Below are 21,019 nucleotides of genomic sequence, written 5' to 3' on the forward strand. Positions count from 1 at the left end.
GGTCTGTGGTTTGGTCTGAGGTGATGCTGAGGGATGATGAAAGCAGGAACAGCCCAAACCACACATTCTAAGGAGGCCTTACATGGAAGAAGAAATGGCATGGCCTCCTGCAGACCTCGGGAAGGGCTTGGACATGCTGGTGTTTGTTCACAGCAGTGGGAGACCAGCAGTGACTCTGCATGGGGACAGCCACTCCATTTCCATTACCAGCTGGAGGGGAAAACCAGTTAGGGGGAAAAGTCCATAGAAACTATGAAGGAAGCATTCAGCAGAGGACCTCCTGCTCGACTTCTCACCTCTGCCAAGAGCAGCCTATGAATTTACAGCTGAATCCTGGGCAGTGTTTGCTAATACCCATGCCTGGCATGGGTGAGAAGGTGAGAGAGGTCTTCACCCATCTCAGCAGAGCTTCCATAGAATCACAGAACTGTTGAGATTGGAAGAGGCCTTTGAGATCATGAGGGTCCAACTGCTCACCTAGAGCTCACAGTCCCATCATTACTGCTAAGCTACTGCCACTAAACCAAATCCCTCAGCAACCCCTTTCCCACGCATCCCTCTTCATCCCTGATGCTGGCACACCATCACCTCTGGTGCTATCCCACCAAGGATGACCACCACATTGCTCTCAGGAGGAGGCACCCAGAGGATGCAGAAGAAGCTGGAGATGGGCTCCTGGAACCCTGGAGGTGGCCATGGGCATGGGACAAGCTTGGTGGTGGGACTGAGGAGGTGTTCTCAGGTGGCTGAGGGATCTGAGAAGATGGGGAGTTCAAGTTTGAGCCCGCTGAGGGCCAGACGCTGCTCCATAGCTGGCAGAGACAGCCTCAAAATGTTGATTTAGCAAAGATTTGGGTTGAAAGTTGGAGGGTTGGGATGTGTTTTGTTTCTGTATGGATTTTTTGGTGTGGTTTGGGTTACTGTTCTGTTTTGTTTAGTTTTTCCCTTCAAGATCCTGTTTTTCTAAACATCTCTGGCAGGAACATGGAACCTTCCTGCTCTTTGAAGGCTTGGGGACAGGGCTGTGGGGGCTGTTTCTTGCTATTGTTCATATTTACGTGGCTGGGCTGCCGGTCAGATCAAACACAGGGAGGCTTTCTTCCCCTCCCAACAACAACATTTGTGTTTCTCAGCACTGGTGTCAGCCTGGCAGCAGTTTTCATGCTTTCCTCTCAAAGCCCTTTAAAAACAACCCCCCTCAGTGGGGCCTCCCACGTGCTGCTCTCCAGATTGTCACTTGTAGAACCCTCATCTGCCTTTTGTTTCCAACCCTCCACCTGTGCATTGACCTTGGCATGACAAATGTTGTGGCCAGCACAGCAGAAGCGGACCACAGCCAGGTTTAGAGGTTTATTGCCACAAGGAGGTGAATTGCCCTCACTCTTTGCATAGAATCACAGAGTGTTAGGGGTTGGAAGGGACCTCCAGAGATCTTTGAATCCAAGCCCACTGCCAAAGCAGGATCCCCCAGGGCAGGCTGCACAGGAATGAATCCAGGTGGGTTTTGAAAGTCTCCAGAGAAGGAATCATGGAATTGTTTGGGTTGAAGGGACCTTTCAAGGTCATCCAGCCCAACCTGACTGCAGTCAGCAGAGACATCTGCAACTAGAGCAGGATGCTCAGAGCCACAGACAAGCTGACCTGGAATGGTTCTCCTCCTCATGCTATAGTTTTCCATGTAGGACTTCATAGGATGGAGCACACAAGGTTCATCAGATACTATTAGTAGTTCATATTTAGGTAGTCCTCACCAGATGTGCTCCAATCTTTGCTGTTGACATGGGAGAGGCCATCCTGGTGAGCTCCTCCTTGCATCTCCTGGGGGAGTTTCCCCTGTCACTTTTCTCTCTTGATTTATTCTTCTCCATTCCTTTGCCCTTAAGGCACTTTTTACTCTCAGAGCTGATGGATACCCTCAGGGCTGGCTCCATGGACAGGATTCCATGTGAGAGGTCTGCAGGAGGCAGCTGAACCAGGCAGCACCCCGGGGCAGCCAGAGCAGAGCTGATTTTAGTCAGGATGTGACTTCCCAGCTCAGGCCCTGCTCAGTGAGGCACTTCCTGAAGTTCAGGGCAGGTTTGCACAGCCAGGGGCTGCTCCCAGGAGGGACAAGCTGAGGAATAGAACTCCTGCCAAGGGCTGGGCTGCAGTAAGGCTCTGCCTTGGCCTTGCTCATGGGCACAAGGGCACTGCCACATCTTGCCCCACACATTGTGGGGCAGGAAGGCAGAGGTGGCACCAATGTGGAGGAGCAGACAGAACAGGTGACCCTCAACTGTTCAACAAGGGACTGCCTCCCATGGAGGGCATCTTCAGGAAGCAGCTGAGGGATCACCAGGGCCAAGCCTCTTCTTCCCTGGCCAGTGTCCCAGGAGGACTCTGCCCCTTCTGCTTTCCATCCTGATCCCTGTGTTCCTGAATCTAGTTCCAGAATCCAGCTCCTGAATCTGGTTCCCATCTGCTGCTGAGTCCAGTCTGGGACTTGCCCAGTGCCTGCCCCCAGCATCAGTGGTGTCAATGGAGACATCATTGCCATCAGAGGTTGGGTTCTATGTTGGTTTGGGTCTTTCTGTCTCTATTACATGGGATTGGTCTTCTTTCCATCCCAGCTGGTTTAGTTTCTTTCCCACTCCATCACTCTTTCCCTTCTTCCCTTTGGGAAGCAGAGGGGTTCATGGAGAGCCTCTGACATTTGATGGCCAGCCCTGCCCTGCCCCTTGAAGCCACCAAACCCTCCTGGAAATCCACTGCCCCGCTTCTCAAAACCAAAAGGCTTTGAACAACAAGCAAAGGCTTCTCTCTAAGATCTGTCCATCCCTGCCCTGCTGGTGGATCTCGAAGCCCACCTGCAGGCAGAGATGAACAGCAGGGTGGAGAACGATTTCTCCTTTCAATTCCTCACCCCACCCTTTGTCCCCTTCGAGAAGCAGAAAATGTCAGGGTGGATTTCCTTGATTTTCTTGTTGCTTGAAAAGTTTTTTGTAAGGACAGTTTGGTGTTTGCTTGTTTGGGTTCCCCCCCCTCCCCCTTCCTCCTCCTTTTTAGTTTATTTGCTATTTTATTCAATGTTTTATTTGATTTCTTTTTAAGTTGTATTTATTTAATGTAAAGTTAATTTCATTTCATTTAGGTCTATTTGATTTAAACTCAATTTACTTTAGCTTGGGTCTATTTTATTTATTTTTAACTTTATTTACTTCATTTCAGTTTAATGTCATTAATTTAGGTTTGGTTTTTAAATTTATTTGTATTTATTTTTACTTAATTTAAGTTTGGTTAATTTCAGTTCATCTAGTTTCATTTGATTGTCTTGATTTTTAACTTTGTTTATTTCATTTTCATTTAATTTCATTTAGTTTCATTTGATTTTCTTGATTTTTAACTTTATTTATTTCATTTTAATTTCATTTCATTTAGGCTTTCTTTAATTTATTTTTATTTCTTTTAATTTAATTTCATTTTGGTTTATTTCTATTAATTTAATTTCATTTAGTTTCATTTTATTTTCTTGATTTTTCACTTTATTTATTTCATTTTCTTTTTCATTTCATATTGGTTTATTTTATTTCTTTTAATTTCATTTCATTTCACTTCATTTCATTTCATTTAATTTCATTTCATGTAGTTTCATTTTATTGTCTTGATTTTTAACTTTATTAATTTCCATTTCATTTAATTTTGGTTTATTTTGGTTTATTTTATTTCTTTCATTAAAATTTCATTTCATTCAGTTTTATTGTATTTTATTGATTTTTAAATTTATTTCATTTTCATTTCATTTAGGTTTGGGTTTTTAAATTTATTTTTATTTCTTTTCATTTCATTTCATTTTGGTTTATTTTACTTCTTTTAATTTAATTTAATTCAATTTTATTTTATTTTATTGATTTTTAACTTTATTTCATTTTCATTTTCCTTTCATTTAGGTTTGGGTTTTTTAAAATTTATTTTTATTTCTTTTAATTTCATTTTATTTTGGTTTATTTTATTTATTTTCTTTAGATTTAATTTCATTTCATTTAGTTTTACTTTATTTTCTTGATTTTTAACTTTATTTCATTTTCATTTCATTTAGGTTTGGTGGGCTTTATTTAAATTTTATTTCTTTTAATTTCATTTCATTTTAGTTTATTTTATTTCTTTTATTTAAATTTCATTTCATTCAGTTTTATTTTATTTTATTAATTTTTAAGTTTATTTCATTTTCATTTCATTTAGGTTTGGGTTTTTTAATTTATTTTTATTTCTTTTAATTTCATTTCATTTTGGTTTATTTTATTTCTTTTAATTTAATTTAATTTAATTTAATTTAATTTAATTTAATTTAATTTTATTGATTTTTAACTTCATTTATTTCATTTTCATTTCATTTCATTTCAGTTTGGGGTTCTTGAATGTATTTTTATTTCATTTCATTTCATTTTGGTTTATTTTATTTCTTTTAATTTAATTTAATTTAGTTTTCTTTTCTTGATTTTTAACTTTATTTATTGCATTTTCATTTAATTTCATTTCGGTTTGGTGGGTTTTATTTTTATTTATTTTTATTTATTTTTATTTATTTTTATTTATTTTTATTTCATTTAATTTTGGTTTATTTTATTTATTTTATTTAAATTTCATTTAGTTTTATTTTATTTTCTTGATTTTTGCTTTTATTTCATTTCAATTTCATTTAGGTTTGAGGTTTTGTAATTTATTTTTATTTATTTGAATTTAATTTTGGGTTTTTAAATTTATTTTCATTTCTTTTAATCTAATTTAATTTTAGAAGAATATATGCTTTATTTTATTGGATGATTTCATTTTAATTGTCTTTTTTCTCCCTCCCCTTCTTTTCATGATTTTGGCATTTGCTGGGGTCAGCTCCAGCAGTGGAACAAGGAGAGGAGGAGAGCAGAGCATCACCCATCGCTGAGCAGAAACCTCGAAGGCTGGATTTGCTCTGGCAAATCTCTTTGGGAAGCTAACAGGGATGGATCTGTGCCCCAAATTCCTTGAGTGATGGAATAAAGTCTCTGAGTGCTTATTGCTGCTTTTAATCATCTTAGCTGTGCTCCTCACCACCGTGCTCCTGCCAGGGGGAGCATAAGCTGATGCACCCAAACTCCTGCGAGGAGCCTGTGGCTTAGCTGGAGACTGACTTCCAAATCTCTACTTCTCTAACGTCTTAGCTCCTGGACCATCCAATGACTGCAGGGTTCTTGGTGCAGCACTTTCCCCCACTTCCCCCCCAGCTTTCAATACTTTTTACATCACATTATTCTCATCTGAGGTACACAAAAGGGAAACTGCTTGTTAAGGTCACCAGGCTGAGAGCAAACCCAGGTCTGCTGCTTCCTGCATGCTCTCCATACCAGACCATGCTGATTTCCTTAGTGGGGCTGCCACCTCCATGCTCCTGCCGTCTTTGTTTGCTCTTGCTATGTTCTCATCACATCTGTGTCTACCTGAGATGCATGGTAGGCTGCCCAGATTGAGGAGAGCCTCACAGCAGTGTAGACCCACTCTAAAAAATCAATCTCTTTCCAGACTATAGGTTTGTTCAGGCATTATTGCTTTGCTTTGAAACCACCAAGAAGACCTTCAGGCCATTCTGGTGCCTCTCCAGTGACCTGTGTCAGTGCACAGCTTGGTCCAGAGCCTCTCCAGGTACCAGCAGTGTAATTCTGCTAATTTAGGTTGGACATCAGGAGAAATGTCTTCACTGAAAGGGTTGTCCAGGCCTGACCCAGGCTGCCCAGGGCAGTGCTGGAGCCTCCATCCCTGGAGGGGTTTCAAAGCTGTGGAATTGTGGTGGTGAGGGCTATGGTTTAGTGGTGCCCTGGTAGTGCTGGGTTAAGCATTGGACTTGACGACTTTAAAGGTCTCTTCCAGCCTGAATGATTCTATTTAGGTATGAGGAGGGAGTTTAGGCCATCTCCAGGTAGCCAAGGAACTCTGCATCAAGGAGCTAATGAGCCTTAATGACTTGTCCTTGGAAGTACTCATTAAATGCCCATAACAATTTCCTTTGTTCCGTCCCATTCACCAAGGACACTTTCTCTCGTCCTGTTCTGGCTGCTTTTCACACTAACATCTGTGGGAAGGATCTTGCATTCACTGAGGAATGCAGACCTCAGCAGGTTTGCATTTCCTCCCAGTGCGGTGCTGAGACAAACGACGACTCCTGGCCAAGCATCCTGGCCCAGCATCACAGCCCAGCAGCCCACCTGCAGGAGCTTTCCAAACAGCAAAGGGCTGGAGAGGACCCAAAAGAAATGTGGATTTGCAGAAGAAAAGTCAGCTCCGTGCTGGAACTTGCAGGATCCAGCATCAGACACATCAAGGAGTGGATGTTCATCTTGGCTGCCTTGTGCTGGCCACCAGTAGATATCCCACAGCTGGTAGAAGGTCCTGAGGTCTAGGGATCTGTGCTTAGCTCTGTCATAGAATAGTCTGGGTTACAAGGGACCTCCAAAGGTCATCTAGTCCAACCCCTTCTGCAGTTAGCATGAGCATCCACAACTAGATCAGGCTGCCCAGAGCCCCGTCAAGCCTCACCTTGAATGTCTCCAGGGAAGGGGCTTCAAACACCTCCCTGGGCTACCTGTTCCAGTGACCCACCACCCTCAGGAAAGAACTTGTTTCCAACATCTGCTCTTCTCTAGCCTGAAGCCCTTGTCCTATCCCCACAAGCCTTTGTAAACAGTCTCTCTCCAGCCTTCTTGTAGCCCTCTTCAGGTACCCTTCAGGCTGCTATTAGGTCTCTCTGGAGCCTCTGCTTCTCCAGGCTGAACACCCCCAGCTCCCTCAGCCTGTCCTCACAGCAGAGATGCTCCAACCCCCTGTCCTTTTCGTGGCCCTCCTCTGGACCTGCTCCATCAGGTCCATGTCCTTCCTACATTGAGACCAGAGTCCTCCTGCCAGCAGTTAAAAGGTTGGGCTGTGCTATGAAGCTGAGGGTATTTTCATTCTGTCTGTTTGTGGCTTAGGGAGCATGGAGATCACACTGGCTCAGGTCTGACTTGGACCAACCCTGCCACTGAACACCTTGGACTGCCAGGCACTTTGGGCCATGGTTTAGTGGCCATGGTGGGCTGGACTCAATGATCTTAGTGGTCTTTTCCAAGTGAAACAATTCTCTGTTTCTAGATCTTCCAGGGTATTTTCTTGCCATTGATCTTCTCTGCAGCTTTGGACAAAGAACTTCATTTTCCTTTGGGCTATTTTTACCTGACAGGATGCATTGGGTTGGAAGAGACCCTTGAAGGGAAGCTTGTCATCTCACATTCGTGTCTCTTGTCAGTGAGAGCTTCTGTGGGGCCTGCCTGTGCCTGGCAGTATGAGGTGTAGATGGAAAGAGTAGGCTGAGGAGGGGATCTCATCAGTGCTGATCAATACTTACAGGGTAGATATGAGGAGGATGGGCCCGGGCTTGGTTCAGTGGTGCCCAGTCACAGGACAAGGCATAAGGGGCACAAACTCGAGTGTAGGAAGTTCCATCTAAACACGAGGAGGAACTTTAATTTAAGGGTGGTGGAGCACTGGAGCAGGCTGCTCAGACAGCTTGTGGAGTCCCCTTCTCTGGAGAGCTTCCAAACCCACCTGGATGTGTTCCTGTGTGACCTTCTCTAGGTGAACCTGCCTGGGCAGGGGGGTTGGACTGGATGAACTCCAGAGGTCCCTTCCAACCCTTACCAAACCGTGATGCTGTGATGATCCTAGGACACCTCACTGCTCTTGGGAGCTCAGTTCCTCTGAGCTGGGAGATCTGTTCTGTGAACTGATTTTTCTCATCCTATTTAATGGGGTGGGCTTTTTTTAGACTTTGCTGCTTCTGTGACGCTTTTCTCAGCTTCAGAGCATCAATTAAGGGGCAGAAGTGGCACTTCCGAGGCAGCCCCATGGTGCTGATGGGAGCCCTGCTGAGTGCAATTAACGGGCTTGAGCTGGTGCTTTGAGGGGGGAGCACACACTGTCCCAACCCCTTGCTGCTCTTCTGGAGAGCGTTTCATTATTCCAGAGTGTCTGAGTCCCTATCTCCATGGGGAAGAACTCGCTGTGTGCCAGGAGCTCAGGCTTAGGCTTGCATTGTTTGGTTTGCTTCCCCCTGTTGGGGCTTCCAGATGAAGGGGGATGATGAGAAATGTTTGATTCTGAGGGTGGAGAGAGGCTGGCCCAGGCTGCCCAGAGAGGTGGGAGCTGCCCCATCCCTGGCACCATTGCAGGTCAGGTTATTTGTGGCTCTGAGCAACCTGCTCTGGTTGCAGATGTCCCTGCTGGCTGCAGGGGGTTGGATGGATGAGCTTTAAAGGTCCCTCTCAACCTAAAGCATTCTGTGATCCTGTCAGAAAGTCCTAACACAAGCAAGGGAAGAGCAGCAGTTCATTTCTGGGGGATCTTCAGCTCAGAGTGCTTTGGCCCCAAAGATCATTTTCCCTTCCCCATCACTGGCTCTAGAGACCCAAATTTCCCCCAAACAGAAAAGGAAACTCTTCTCCTCTCTGCAAAGAAAATCTTTCTCTGAGCCTGTAGCAGGCAGCCAAGGAGAGAGCTGTCAATCAGAGAGAAAGCCTCACCACGGGGGGAAGCTGAACTTTGTGCATCTCAGATTATTTCTGTTTATAAAATCATGGAATTATGGAATGGTTTGGGTGGGAAGAGACTTTTAAAGGTAATCCAGTCCAATCCCCCTGCATCTGCAACCAGAGCAGGTTGCTCAGAGCCCCAGCCAACCTGACCTGCAATGGTGCCTGGGATGGGGCATCTCCCACCTCTCTGGGCAGCCTGGGCCAGGCTCTCACCACCCTCACAGCAAGGTACTTGTCTAGTTTGTATATGTGTGTGACTGGAGAAGGGGCTCAGGGACTTAAACACTTCCCTTCAAAGTTTTTCTTGCCCTAGGAGTGTGTTCAAAACCTTCATCAAGGATATTTCTCATTAACTCTTACTTGAGAGCCTGGGGGTTGCCCTGGGAGGTGGTGGAGTCACCACCCCTGGAGGTGTTCAAGAAATGTGTGGACATGGCCCTTGGTGGTGCTGGGTTGATGGTTGGACTGGATGATCTCAGAGGGCTTCTCCAACTGAAACAATTCTGTGATGCTGTGCTGCAAAGCAGCTCACTGACCTCCATCCATTCAGGTATTGCTCAAGTCAAACTGAGCCCAAACAACTGGTGCCTGCTCTCCCAGTTATCTCTAATTTCCCTTATTTCATCAAAGAAGGTCAAGATCTGGCACAGAGAGAGTGTCTTGGGCCCTCTCTGCCCTCAGCAGTCCTCTGCATTCCCAAGAGGCTCAGTCACAGTGGCTGTGCCAGCAAAGGCTGCTGCTAAATCTGTGGTGTTGGGGATGGATTAACTGCTATGGCAACCCCAGCAGGACCTGGACAGACAAACAGCCTTTGATTTGCAAGTGCCCTGCTCAGACTTGAGGCCCTCTCTGTACCCTGTGGAGCAATATGTAGATGTTTATCAGCACAGATGATGCTTTTGCTTTGCAGAGGCAAAAAAATGTCTCTTGAATGGTATTTATCCAGCTGGAGAGCACTGGAAGCTTCATGTTCCACTGTGCTAAAGCAGCTCATCCATGCTGAGCTGGCTCTTCAGGGAAGCCTGGGTTCCTTGGTAGAAGGATGGTTGGACTCAGCCATAGAGATCTTTTCCAACCAATATGATTCTAAGGGACCAAGCTCAGCAGGAAGCTCCAGCTAGGCTGGTTAGCTGGGATGTGCAGGTGCAGAGAGTGGCTTGAGCCCAAAACTCATTGCATGGGTGGCAGGAAAGCTGGCTTGGCTCTCCCTCACTGCTGGTTTTAATGACCACTTCTCCTGCTGCAACATCTCAGCAAGAGCCTCTTGAGAGCCCCAGCCCTGCAGCCTTAAAACATAGAATCCAGATTTCTCTCTGTCACTCAGGATGTCAGGAGGAGGCAAGATGGGCTCAGGGGAGATCTCTCTCTACAACTCCCTGAAAGGAGGTAGGAGCCAGGTGGTTGTTGGGCTCTTCTCCCAGGACAAGAGGAAAAGGCTTCAAGTTGCCCAAGGGGAGGTTTAGTTGGGACATGAGGAACAATTCCTTCCCCTTAAGGGTTGTCAAGGGCTGGCCCAGGCTGCCCAGGGCAGTGGTAGAGTCCTCATCCCTGGAGGGGTTTCAAAGCCATGGAGATGTGGTGCTGAGGGCCATGGTTTAGCGGTGCCCTGGCAGTGCTGGGGCGAGGGTTGGATTTGATGATCTTAAAGTTCTCCTCCAACCTAAACAATTCCCTGACTCTGTGATGCTTTGCTGGGCCAGGACTTGGCAGGATTGCTTCATCTGCTCCTGCTTTTGGAGTGCAGCAACTCCAGCTTTATGGCAGGGAGGGGAATTGTAACACACTCTGGTTTGGCAAAGCAGAACCTTCTCAGACACGAGAGGTCACATTCCGGGGACGCTGCAGAGCCAGGCCCTCGGCTGGGAGCTGCTGGCACTGAAGCCAGCAGAGCCATGCTGGCTTCCATCAGCAACACATCTGGCCCTGAAGCCAGCAGAGCCATGCTGGCTTCCATCAGCAGCACATCTGGCCCAGGGTAGAGGTTTTCATACCACGTGAAGCAAAAGCAGTGCAAGATGAGTTTGTCCAGGCACTGAGGACAGCAAACTTGGGGGTTTCCCACCTGGAGGTGCTTCTGTCACGTCTGTCTTGAGATCCAGGATGGGCTCAGAAGAAGATGTGGGTTTTTTGGGGCTGTTCTCCACGTCTGAAGGCTGAGGGATAGGCAGGTTTAGCCAGGAGCTACCTGCAAATGAAGACCCCGAGAAGAAACTCTTAGAAGGCAGGTCAGTGTGAGAGGAGGTGGTGTGTGGTGGCCACTCCCCACAGCTGGTTGCCCACAGAGTCTAAAGCATCTCCCTGAGCACCCTGCTGGGTACCAGGGGTAGGGGAGTGACCTGGGCAGCATCTGCTTTCCCAGTTCCTCCCAGAGCCCTTCTTAGGGTGGTATTTCACCTCCCACAGTCTCCCACCCTGTGTTGCCTTTCTTTGAAGCTCTTCTTGTGCCTCTTTCCTAAACCTCTGCATCCCTGGCTTTCAAGGTACTGCTTCACTTGCACTGAATCTGCAAACACCAGGCAGTACCAAAGAGTTTCTCCTAAGCCTTGTGCTCCAGCCCTTCCCCCTTTGTCCCTCCTGACATTTCTGTGCAGACACTTCAATCTGCCCCGTGGCACAGACATAGCTTTGGACCTAACTGTAGCTCCTGCCCCATAAAAGGGGTTGTCCTTTCCATGGCTGAGCCTCAGAGCTCAATCATCCTCTTGGCATGCAGTGTGATAAAACCAGGAGTGCATCCAGAATGTGCTCCACCTCACCACGGGAAGCAAAAGGTGTAACTGGGTGGCCCAGGCTCTGAAAAATCAATGGATGATGGCCTGTGGCTGCCAGAAGGACATCAGGATCCTGCCTTGTGTGCAGCCTGGCCATGCTGAACCTCCACCATCCAGGACTCCTGGGCCAGAATCAGATGCTGCCTCCAGGAGAGGGCAGCAGAATCCCAACCTGCTCCATGCCAGTTGCCACCATCGCTAATTGTGGTTCTTTTCTGAACTGCAAGCATGGCCTTCTAGTCCCCATTGCAGTAATCTTCACACACAGGCTCTGGGACAATCTTTGTTGTCACCATCTGTCAGCGGGTCTACAAAGGGTTCTCATTAATGTCCCAAAGGAGTTATTTTTGCCCCCCTCCCAGGCAGGCAGAGGAACTGTCTGCAATCCCAAAGTGAGATGTGAAGGAGGAGGAGGAGGTCTGAGCCAAATTCAATGCCACAGGACCTTGGCAAACCCCTTTGGGACCTGCATGGGATAGACAAGGCAGACCTCAGCCAGCAGCAGTGGCAATCTCAAGTTGTTCCAGGGGAGGTTTAGGTTGGACATGAAGAACAATTTCTTCCTGGAATTGGCTGCCCAGGGCAGTGGTGGAGTCTTTATTCCTGGAGGGATTTCAAAGCCCTGGAGATGTGGTGCTGAGGGCCATGGTTTGGTGGTGACCTGGCAGTGCTGGGTTAATGCTTGGACTCGATGAGCTTTAAGGTCTCTTCCAACCATCACAATTCACTGATTCTCTGATGTCCTGTGTTGGCAGACCTGTCCCCTCCCTCCTGAGGTGACAGATGACCTCAGACACAGGGATGAGGGGCCAGAAACTGTCACCTCCACATGGGACAAAGGAACATGGTTTTAAATTGAGGTCTTGGCACACAAGGGAGGAGTTTTTGGTGGAGTAAGAACCACAATGCTGACAATCACAGAATGGTTTGGGTTGGAAGGGACCTTCAAGATCATCTTGTTCCCATCCTCCTGCCATGGGCAGGGACACCTTTTAGCCCAGGCTGCTCAAGGCCTCATCCAACCTGGCCTTGAACACCTCCAGGGAGGGGGCATCCATGACCTCCCTGGGCAACCTGCTCCAGTGTCTCCCCACCCTCACTGTGAAGAATTTCTTCCTAATCTCCAGTCTGTCTCCCCTCTTCCAGCTCAAAGCCATTGCCCCTCATCCTGTCAATACCAATGGCAGATGTCCTATCAATTCAGCTGCTGCTCCTAGCCCATAACAACGGCTGAGTTTCCCCAGGTACCTTCCAAACACCTGCCCATCATCCAGCAGATGTTTCAGCACATCCCCTGGGGGAGTCACCATCCCTGGAGGTGCTCAAGAAACGTGTGGACATGGCACTTTGGGACATGGTTTAATGGCCATGGTGGTCCTTATGGTGGACTCACTGATCTTAGAGGTCTTTTCATAGAATCCCAGAATTGTTTGGGTTGGAAAAGTCCTCCAAGACCCTTGGGTCCAACCCTCACCCCAACACCGCCGTGGCCACGAGGCCATCTCCCAGAATGCACGTCCACACGCTTGTTGAGCTCCTCCCAACCTTCCTGACTCGATTCCATGAATCAGCAGGGGCCAGGTCTGCGTGCTGCTGGCCCCAGAGGCCGGCAGGCAGCAGCTGCCAGCGAGTGGCTGCGCATTAAAGCTTTAAGAGCCAAGCTGTCGGCGCGGCGGCCCAGGGCGAGCTGTTCCCCTTATAGCTCCGGCCCTCACTAATGCTAATAGGATTGGGAGCAGCAGGAGGAGAAACAGCACCAGCTGAGGGGGTAGGGGAGGGGGGCTGTTCTCCCTGCAAGAAGCTGTGTGCAGCTTGGGGCACCTATCAAGCACAGAACCATAGAACGGGCCAGGCTGGAAGGGACCTCCAAAGCTCATCCAGTCTGACCTCCCTGCAGTCAGCAGCCACATCCCCAACTAGGTCAGGTTGCCCAGGGCTTCACTGAGCCTCAGCTTGATTATCTCCAGGGATGGGGCCTCACCAACCTCCCTGGGCAACCTGTTCCCATGTTCCACCACCCTCATAGTGAAGAACTTCCTCCTGATGTCCAATCTAAACCTGCCCTTCTCTAGCTTGAGGCAGCTTGGTTGTTTCCCAACACCTCTCCTTGTTTCTCAGGGTGGGGGGTTTGAGTGAATCACTCCTGATCTGCAAGGGGAGGGTGCTGGAGCCCTGAAGCAGGCTGCCCAGAGAGGCTGTGGAGTTTCCTCCTCTGGAGAGATTCCAACCCCACCTGGCCATTGTGATCCTGGGCAAGCTGCTGTGGGTGCCCCTGCCTGAGCAGGGGTGTTGAACTGGAGGATCTCCAGAGGTTCCTTTCAACCCTTCCATGCTGGGATGCTGGGATTCTGTGCTCTGTGTCCTCTGCCAGAAAAAACATATCAGTCCCTGTTTTGTTTCTAATCACAGCTGAATTTCCATTTTTAAAAGGACTTTTCAGGATCAGAATCCTGGATTGAGACCAGACTGGCACAGAGTCTCATCTCTTCTATGCAAAGGAAGATGTCAGAATCAAAACCTGTGCCAGTGTCACTTCTTGAATCCCAGAGTCCCAGTATGCTGGGGGTTGGAAGGAACCTCTGGAGATCATCCAGTCCAATCCCCTGCTCAAGCAGGGGCACCCACAGCAGCTTGCCCAGGATCACAAGGGCCAGCTGGGGTTGGAAGCTCTCCAGAGAAGGAGACTCCACAACCCCTCTGGGCAGCCTGCTCCAGGGCTCCAACCCTCACACCAAAGAAGTTTCTCCTTCTTTCAGGTGGAGCCCCCTGGGTTCCACTGAGAAGAGTCAGGCCTCAGCCTCTCCACCTCTCCCCCCAGGTCTTTTAACTCTGGCTGAGCATTGAGAAGATCCCCTTTCAGGCTGCTCTTCTCCAGGCTAAACAGGATCCTTTTGGTTGGAAGAGACTTTTGAGTTGATGAAGTCTAACCATGAACCCAGCCCTGCCAGGTCCCCGCTAAGCCATGTCCCTCAGCACCACATCTCCAACAGCTTTGAATCCACTCCAGGGATGGAGACTCCACCACTTCTGTGGAGAGCCCTGAACCCCCATCTTCACCCACACCCATCCCAGGTGTACCCCAGGCCATCCCTTGCTTTGTTTTTACCTGCAGTGCTGCAGTGCCTGGACAGCTGCCTGGAGAGTTGGCCTCGCACGACAGGACCTAGAAACAGAGGAGAAGGTGTGGGTCTGACTCTCTGCTAGCACAAACCCATGGGTTTTGGAAGGGAATCTTCCCAACATGTCCTGTAGATGCAGGGAGAAGGTAAGGAGTTTATCACAGAATTACTGAATTATTGAGGCTGGAAAAGACCTCTGAGATCATCAAGTCCAGCCTGTGACCTAACACCACCACACCAGCTAAACCATGCCACCAAGTGCCACATCCAAGCTTTTCTTGAAGCCCTCCAGGGATGGTGGCTCCACCACCTCCCTGGGCAGTCCATCCCAGTGCCTAATCAGCCTTTCTGTCAGGAAGTGCTTCCTAAAATCCAACCTAAACCTGCCCTGGTGCAGCTTCATTCCATGCCCTCCTGTCCTGTCACTGGGAGAAGAGCCTGACCCCCACCTGAATACAGCTTCCTTTTAAGTAGTCATAGAGAATAGAATAGAGTAGAGTAGAGTAGAGTAGAGCAAAGCAGAGTAGAGTAGAGCAGAGTAGAATAGACCAGACCAGGTTGGAAAAGACCCTTTGAGATCATCGAGTCCAACCTATCACCCAACACCATCTAATCAACTAAACCATGGCACCAAGCACCCCATCCAGTCTCTTCCTAAACACCTCCAGTGATGGTGAGTCCACCACCTCCCTGGGCAGCACATTCCAATGGCCAATCTCTCTTTCTGTGAGAGTGAGAAGATCCCCTCTAAGTCTATTCTCCAGTCTGAACAACCCCAGCTCCCTCAGCCTTTCCTCATACAACTTTTCCTCCATCCTGGACTGCCTTGATCAATGGAGAGGTGATAACCACTTCAGTCTGTAATTAATCTGACCTGGCTTAGGTATCTGCCTCATGCTGCTATAAATTGCTTCCATTTCTCTACAGCTGATGAATCTCTTCCTTTGAGATAAGGAAGATTTTGGAGCAGACCAACTCGGTGGCTTAGGATCTCTCTCCTGGTTCTCTTGAGGAGGTCACAAGCCTGGGGACATCACTACAACCACCTCTCTACTCATGTCCTTTTTTCCAGAATAGAATAGAGTAGAATAGAGTAGAATAGAATAGAATAGAAAGGAATAGAATAGAGTAGAATAGAATAGAAAGGAATAGAATAGAATAGGACAGGACAGGACCAGGTTGGAAGAGACCTTCGAGATCATGGGAGCTGCCCCCTTGCTCCTTGGAGAGCTGGAGGACACCCTTTGGCTCCCACTCCGAAACCCTACGCTGTAGAAGGGTACAGGCAACCTGTTTTCTGCTTGCAAGGAGAGGAGAACTCTGAGGAACAACCCCAGATGGTTTATTCCTTCATTTGGTTTCACTGCAGAAGAACAGTGGGCTGGAAGATGACACCCCCCTCCCCCCCCCCCCCTTTTCTACTTTCAACTGGTTGCTACTGAAAAGAAATCTTTCCCTAGAAACCCATTGATGTGAGAAGCAGGTGGAAATTACACTTAATCCTGAAATATCATTTGAAAAGGGGAAATTAGGACCATTTGATTTCAAAGCTGAAGAAGGAAATGCATTTTCCACATTTTCCCCCCTCCCCCCAGCTCTATTTCCTTCTCTTCATGAGAGATTTGCACCTTGCCTTAATTAACCTCAGACCTGCTTGCTTTTGTTTGTGGGGTTTTTTTTTCCCCCCCTTTCTTTCAGTGAATAAATGGTTCACCTGAGCAGGCTTGCAAAGGTCCATTTAGGATTTGTGGCTGGCTCTGCAGCTAGGGAGCAAATGGAGATGATAATTAAAGGCAGAATTAAAGTCTGCTTGGGAGGAAAAAAAAAGAGAAATCAAATTAAACACCCTCCCCCCCCCCCTCTCCATCTTGGGTTAAATCAACACATTCCTGGAGAATGGAGGAGAGTTAAATACATTTTCCTGAGGGCTTCTTGATAAAGGCCATCAAAGAGGCTTTAAGGAAAACTCAATAGCCAAAGGGGGGTTGTTTAACTTCCACGGAGCATTAAGGGGCTTATTAAGGCAGCCAGGAGAAGAAATGGAATCAAAGGTTCATTCTCCACACATAAATAATACAATAATGGGACAGCCCCCAGGGTCCAGCTGAGGAGGAAAGAGTTTTATTAGGGAAAGGAAAAAAAAAGGAAGGGGCAACCAGCCATGTGGAGAGAGTTTTGCAGGGAGTAGGATCATAGAAGGGTTAGGGTGGGAAGGGACCTCTGGAGAGCAGAGAATCAATAAGGTTGGAAAAGATCTCAAAGATCATCAAGTCCAACCTGTCACCCAACACCTCAGGACTACTAAACCATGGCACCAAGAGCCACGTCCAGTCCCCTCTTGAACACCTCCAGTGATGGGGACTCCACCACCTCCCTGGGCAACACATTCCAATGGCCAACAACTCTCTCTGGGAAGAACTTTCTCCTCACCTCCAGCCTAAACTACCCACAGCAGCTTGCCCAGGATCACAAGGGCCAGCTGGGTTTGGAAGCTCTCCAGAGAAGGAGACTCCACAACCTCTCTGGGCAGCCTGCTCCAGGGCTCCAGCACCCTCACACCAAAGAAGTTTCTCCTCCTGTTCAGGTGGAACCTCCTGGGTTCCAGTTTGTGCCCATTGCCCCTTGCCACCACTGAGAAGGGTCTGGCCCCATCCTCTTGCCCCTCACCCTTTATCTCCTGCTGAGCACTGATCAGTTCCCCTTTCAGGTTGCTCTTCTCCAGGCTCAGCAGCCCCAGGGCTCTCAGCTTTTCTTGCCCCTCACACCTGTTACAGCCTTTCAGTTTTCCTCCAGCATCACTCAGGTCTGATGTGAGTGCAGCAAATGTCCAGTGCTGAGTTGCTATTTCTGAGAGAACAGAAAGCATTAGACAGCATAAGAAGTTGTTCTTCACTATGAGGCTGGTGGAACACTGGAACAAGTTGCCCAAGGAGGGTGATGGAGGCCCCAACTCTGAAGATACTCAAGGTCAGGCTTGCTGGGACTCTGAGCACCCTGCTCTAGCTGGGGACATCCCTGCTGACTGCAGGGGGGTAGGGCTAGCTGACCTTTAAAGCTCCCTTCCAACCCAATGCACTCCATGATTGGCATGCAGCCTGAAAGCTGCCTGGGGAAGAGAAAGGGCAGGTGATGGGTGGCAAAGTCCCAGCATCAGCACAACCCTGTGGGCCAGCCTCTGCTGCTTCTGCCCATCCTCACAGGCTCTCTCCCTGCAGCTTTAGCAGGAGCAGAGTCAAGGCTGGGATGGGTTTTGTTATTTTGTGTGTGTGTGTGTAAGAACTAATCAGAAAATTGCAGCCCACCAGGCTTTAGGGTTGGAGCTAAATCCCTTGCAATCGGTGTCATGGAGCAGCAATCCACCCATCATTTAAATAATGGCTTGGCTTGGTGATTTTATTTGATTCTGGTCTTCAGAAGAACAAAACCAACACCCCCACATCCTGGGGGTTTGGCTCAGAGCAGATGTAAAATGGCCTGAAGCAGCAATCTTGGCTTTGCTGGGTTGCTTCTCCCTGCAGGCAGGGCAAAGCCAGGCTGTTAAAACTCGCTCCAAGGCTGATTTTGGTCTAGTGGTGGGTGAAGGGCAAGAAGATACTGCTGGTCATTGAGGGGTGCCCTCAGATGATCTGTTGGGTGATCCTGTGGTGAGCTTCTCTGTAGAAATAAGGGTGTAGGTGGAGACAAACAAGGTTATGTTGCAGTTACAACCTTATCTTGTGAAGGCATGAAGGAGAAAGTGCCTGGCTCAGAAGAATTCCTCCTTCACTGCTCTTTCTCATGAGCTGGAAAGACCAAGCCATGGCCTTCACAGAACATTTCTTCCCAAAAATGGGTTCCCAGGCATTGGAACAGACTGTCCAGGGAGGTGGTGGAGTCACCATCCCTGGAGGTATTTAAAAGCTGTGTGGATGTGGTGCTGAGGCAAGTGGTTTAGTGGCAGCTTAGCAGCAGTGGTGAGATTGTGAGCTCTAGGCAAGAGGCTGGATTTGATGATCTCCAAGGTCTCTTCCAACCTCAACAGCTCTGTGGTTCGTGGCTGCTGGGTGATGGTGCAGAAGATGCACAGAGGAGAGCACACCATCACTGTCACAAGCTGCTCAGCACTTGTAGACCAGGCTGAAGGTCATGGGGGCTGAAAAGCCAGGACCATCTGTGACCCCTCAAAGAGTGCATGGGTGGAGGCAACCCCACAAGTTCACTTATAGACATCAAGCCCCTCATTTAGGTGCTTGCAGCTGCCTACAGAGTCCTCCATCCTCTGTTTATTATGTGGCAAGCTGGTTAAATTGAGGTGCTGTGCACACACTCCCCCACCCCAGAAGCTCATTTCCTGCAGGAAGACAGCAGAGATGCCAGTTCAGATAGGGCTGTGGGTGGAGGTGTGGGCTAATGAGAGGCCCTCCTAGGCAGCAGTAGCAGGTGGGTGGGGGAGTACAGGTAGAGAGGAAGAGGAGAAGGTGTGAAACAGCAAGATCTGAGATAAGGCTGAGACAGGAAAGAGTAACATCCTCTCATGGGTCATGCTGCAGGCTGGCCTAACCCAGCAGGGTGGTGGGGACAGTGCTGGGTCTGAGGGGAAAGCATTTCAACTGCTGGACCTGCTGCTTCTCCTCTAGCAGCACTTAGCCATGTCAGGAGATTCAGGCTAGATGTTGACATGAAATGTTTGACACTGAGGGTGGTGAGAGCCTGGCCCAGGTTGCCCAGAGAGGTGGGAGATGTCCCATCCCTGGCACCATGGCAGGTCAGGTTGTTTGGGGCTCTGAGCTGCCTGCTCTGGTTGCAGATGTCCCTGCTGACTGCAAGGGGGGAGGTGGGACTGGATGAGCTTTAAAGGTCCCTTGCCACCCAAAGCAGTCTGGGACTGTGTGATTGATTCCAGGCTGATAAAATATTGGTGATGCTTCTCCCCTTGGGACACCAAGATCTGACCCCTGGTGTTATGGTCAATAACTCCAGGCAGCAGGATTGGATGGATGGATGATGAATACTCCCTTCCTCAGTCCACAGATGCAGGATCCTGAGGGATCATCTCAGATGGAGGTGGGGGTTGGTCTCTTCTCCCAGGCAACCAGCACCAGAACAAGAGGACACAGTCTCAAGCTATGCCAGGGGAAGTTTAGGCTTGAGGTGAGGAGAAAGTTCTTCACAGAAAGTTATTAGCCATTGGGATGTGCTGCCCAGGGAGGTGGTGGAGTCCCCATCCCTGGAGGTGTTCAAAAAAAGATTGGATGTGGCACTTGGAGCCATGGCTTAGCTGTCAGGAGGTGTTGGGTGATAGGTAGTAGGTTGGACTTGATGATCTCTGGGGTCTTTTCCAACCTGGTTGATTCTATGGTTCTGTGTTTGTCTAACCTTCCAACCTGCAGGCAGGAGGTACCAGTCCTGCCCCAGAGACCTGCTTCCCTGGAGCTGCACATTACTCCTGAAGCTGAAAGAAAGCTTTTAGTAGTGTCCTACTCAAACCTTCACCACAGTGAGTTAATTGCTTTGAGCCTCATCCTCTCTCCAGTGGCCTCCCAGTACAATTGATGAGCATTTAATGATTAAACTTTGCCTGATGATGGACTGTTTGCACATCCTCTGCTTTCCAGACAAAACAAACCTCTCAAATGTCTCCTAACAAGCTGTGGTTGCTGAACCTCCTCTTATTCTTGCTTCTCCTCTGGACTTCCTCTAGTTCATCAACATCTCTCTTAACCCATCACCCCAAAGCTGCAAGGTGTCCCAGGCTGAGAAGAACAATCTGCCTCATGCCTCCCACAGTGCAAGCTCCTGCAAACCCATCTCTGCCCAACAGACATCTTCTTACAGAGCCTCCACCCTTCTGAACCCAGGTCCTTACCCAAGCATGTTGTTCCAGTCCTGCTGCAGAGGCTTCTTGCTGCCTGCCCAGCCCAGTTTAGAGCAGGGGCTATTTTGGGCAGGAAACCTCAAACCAGCAGTGAGACAGCTGGGGAGAAGTGGTGAAGAGCGAGTGGTCAGAGAATGTTTGTGTGAAGAAGGCTGCAGAGCTGGGGTGCTGGTATCAGGATGGGCTTTGAGCTAATCTGCTGTGTGTGCTCTCAGCTCCATGCTGGGATGCCTTGACTGGGATGTGGTGGGGTGGAAAATGATGGCTTTTCAGCTGGCACACTTAAAAGGCTGATAGTCATGGTAAGGAGGAGCATGGAGCAGCTCAGGAGCAAGATATAAAACCATCCTCTGGACTTGTGAGAGAGGAGTGCCTGCTCCAGCTCTGGACACAGCTCATGGAAGCATCTTGGCCTGGCCAGGGGACTAAAGATCACCCCTGAGAACAGGGAGAGCCTGAGGATGCAGTGAGCTGATCTTACCCAACTTAAACCAGAGTCCATCTGGAGTACTGGGTCCAGTTCTGGGCTCCCCAGTTCAAGAGGGACAGGGAACTAGTGGAGAGAGTCCAGCATAGGCTATGAAGATGATAAAGGGACTGGAATATCCCTCTCATGAGGAAAGGCTGAGAGCCCTGGGGCTGCTGAGCCTGGAGAAGAGCAACCTGAAAGGGGAACTGATCAGTGCTCAGCAAGAGATAAAG

General features: G+C 48.7%; 2 protein-coding genes across 2 annotated transcripts in view; one reads left to right on the forward strand and one right to left on the reverse strand.

Moving 5' to 3' along the window:
- Positions 1–21,019, forward strand: part of NSDHL (NAD(P) dependent steroid dehydrogenase-like) — a 277,264-nt gene that overhangs the window by 120,708 nt on the left and 135,537 nt on the right. The window lies entirely within an intron of this gene.
- LOC128898114 (BTB/POZ domain-containing protein KCTD16-like) overlaps positions 1–21,019 on the reverse strand; it is a 33,120-nt gene that overhangs the window by 911 nt on the left and 11,190 nt on the right. The window contains exon 2 of the mRNA XM_054169808.1: positions 10,636–10,758. Within this exon, the coding sequence (XP_054025783.1) occupies positions 10,636–10,758 (123 nt within the window). The remainder of the gene's footprint in view (positions 1–10,635; positions 10,759–21,019) is intronic.

Source organism: Dryobates pubescens, chromosome 18 (assembly GCF_014839835.1).
Source record: "Dryobates pubescens isolate bDryPub1 chromosome 18, bDryPub1.pri, whole genome shotgun sequence".
Lineage (NCBI taxonomy): Eukaryota > Metazoa > Chordata > Aves > Piciformes > Picidae > Dryobates > Dryobates pubescens.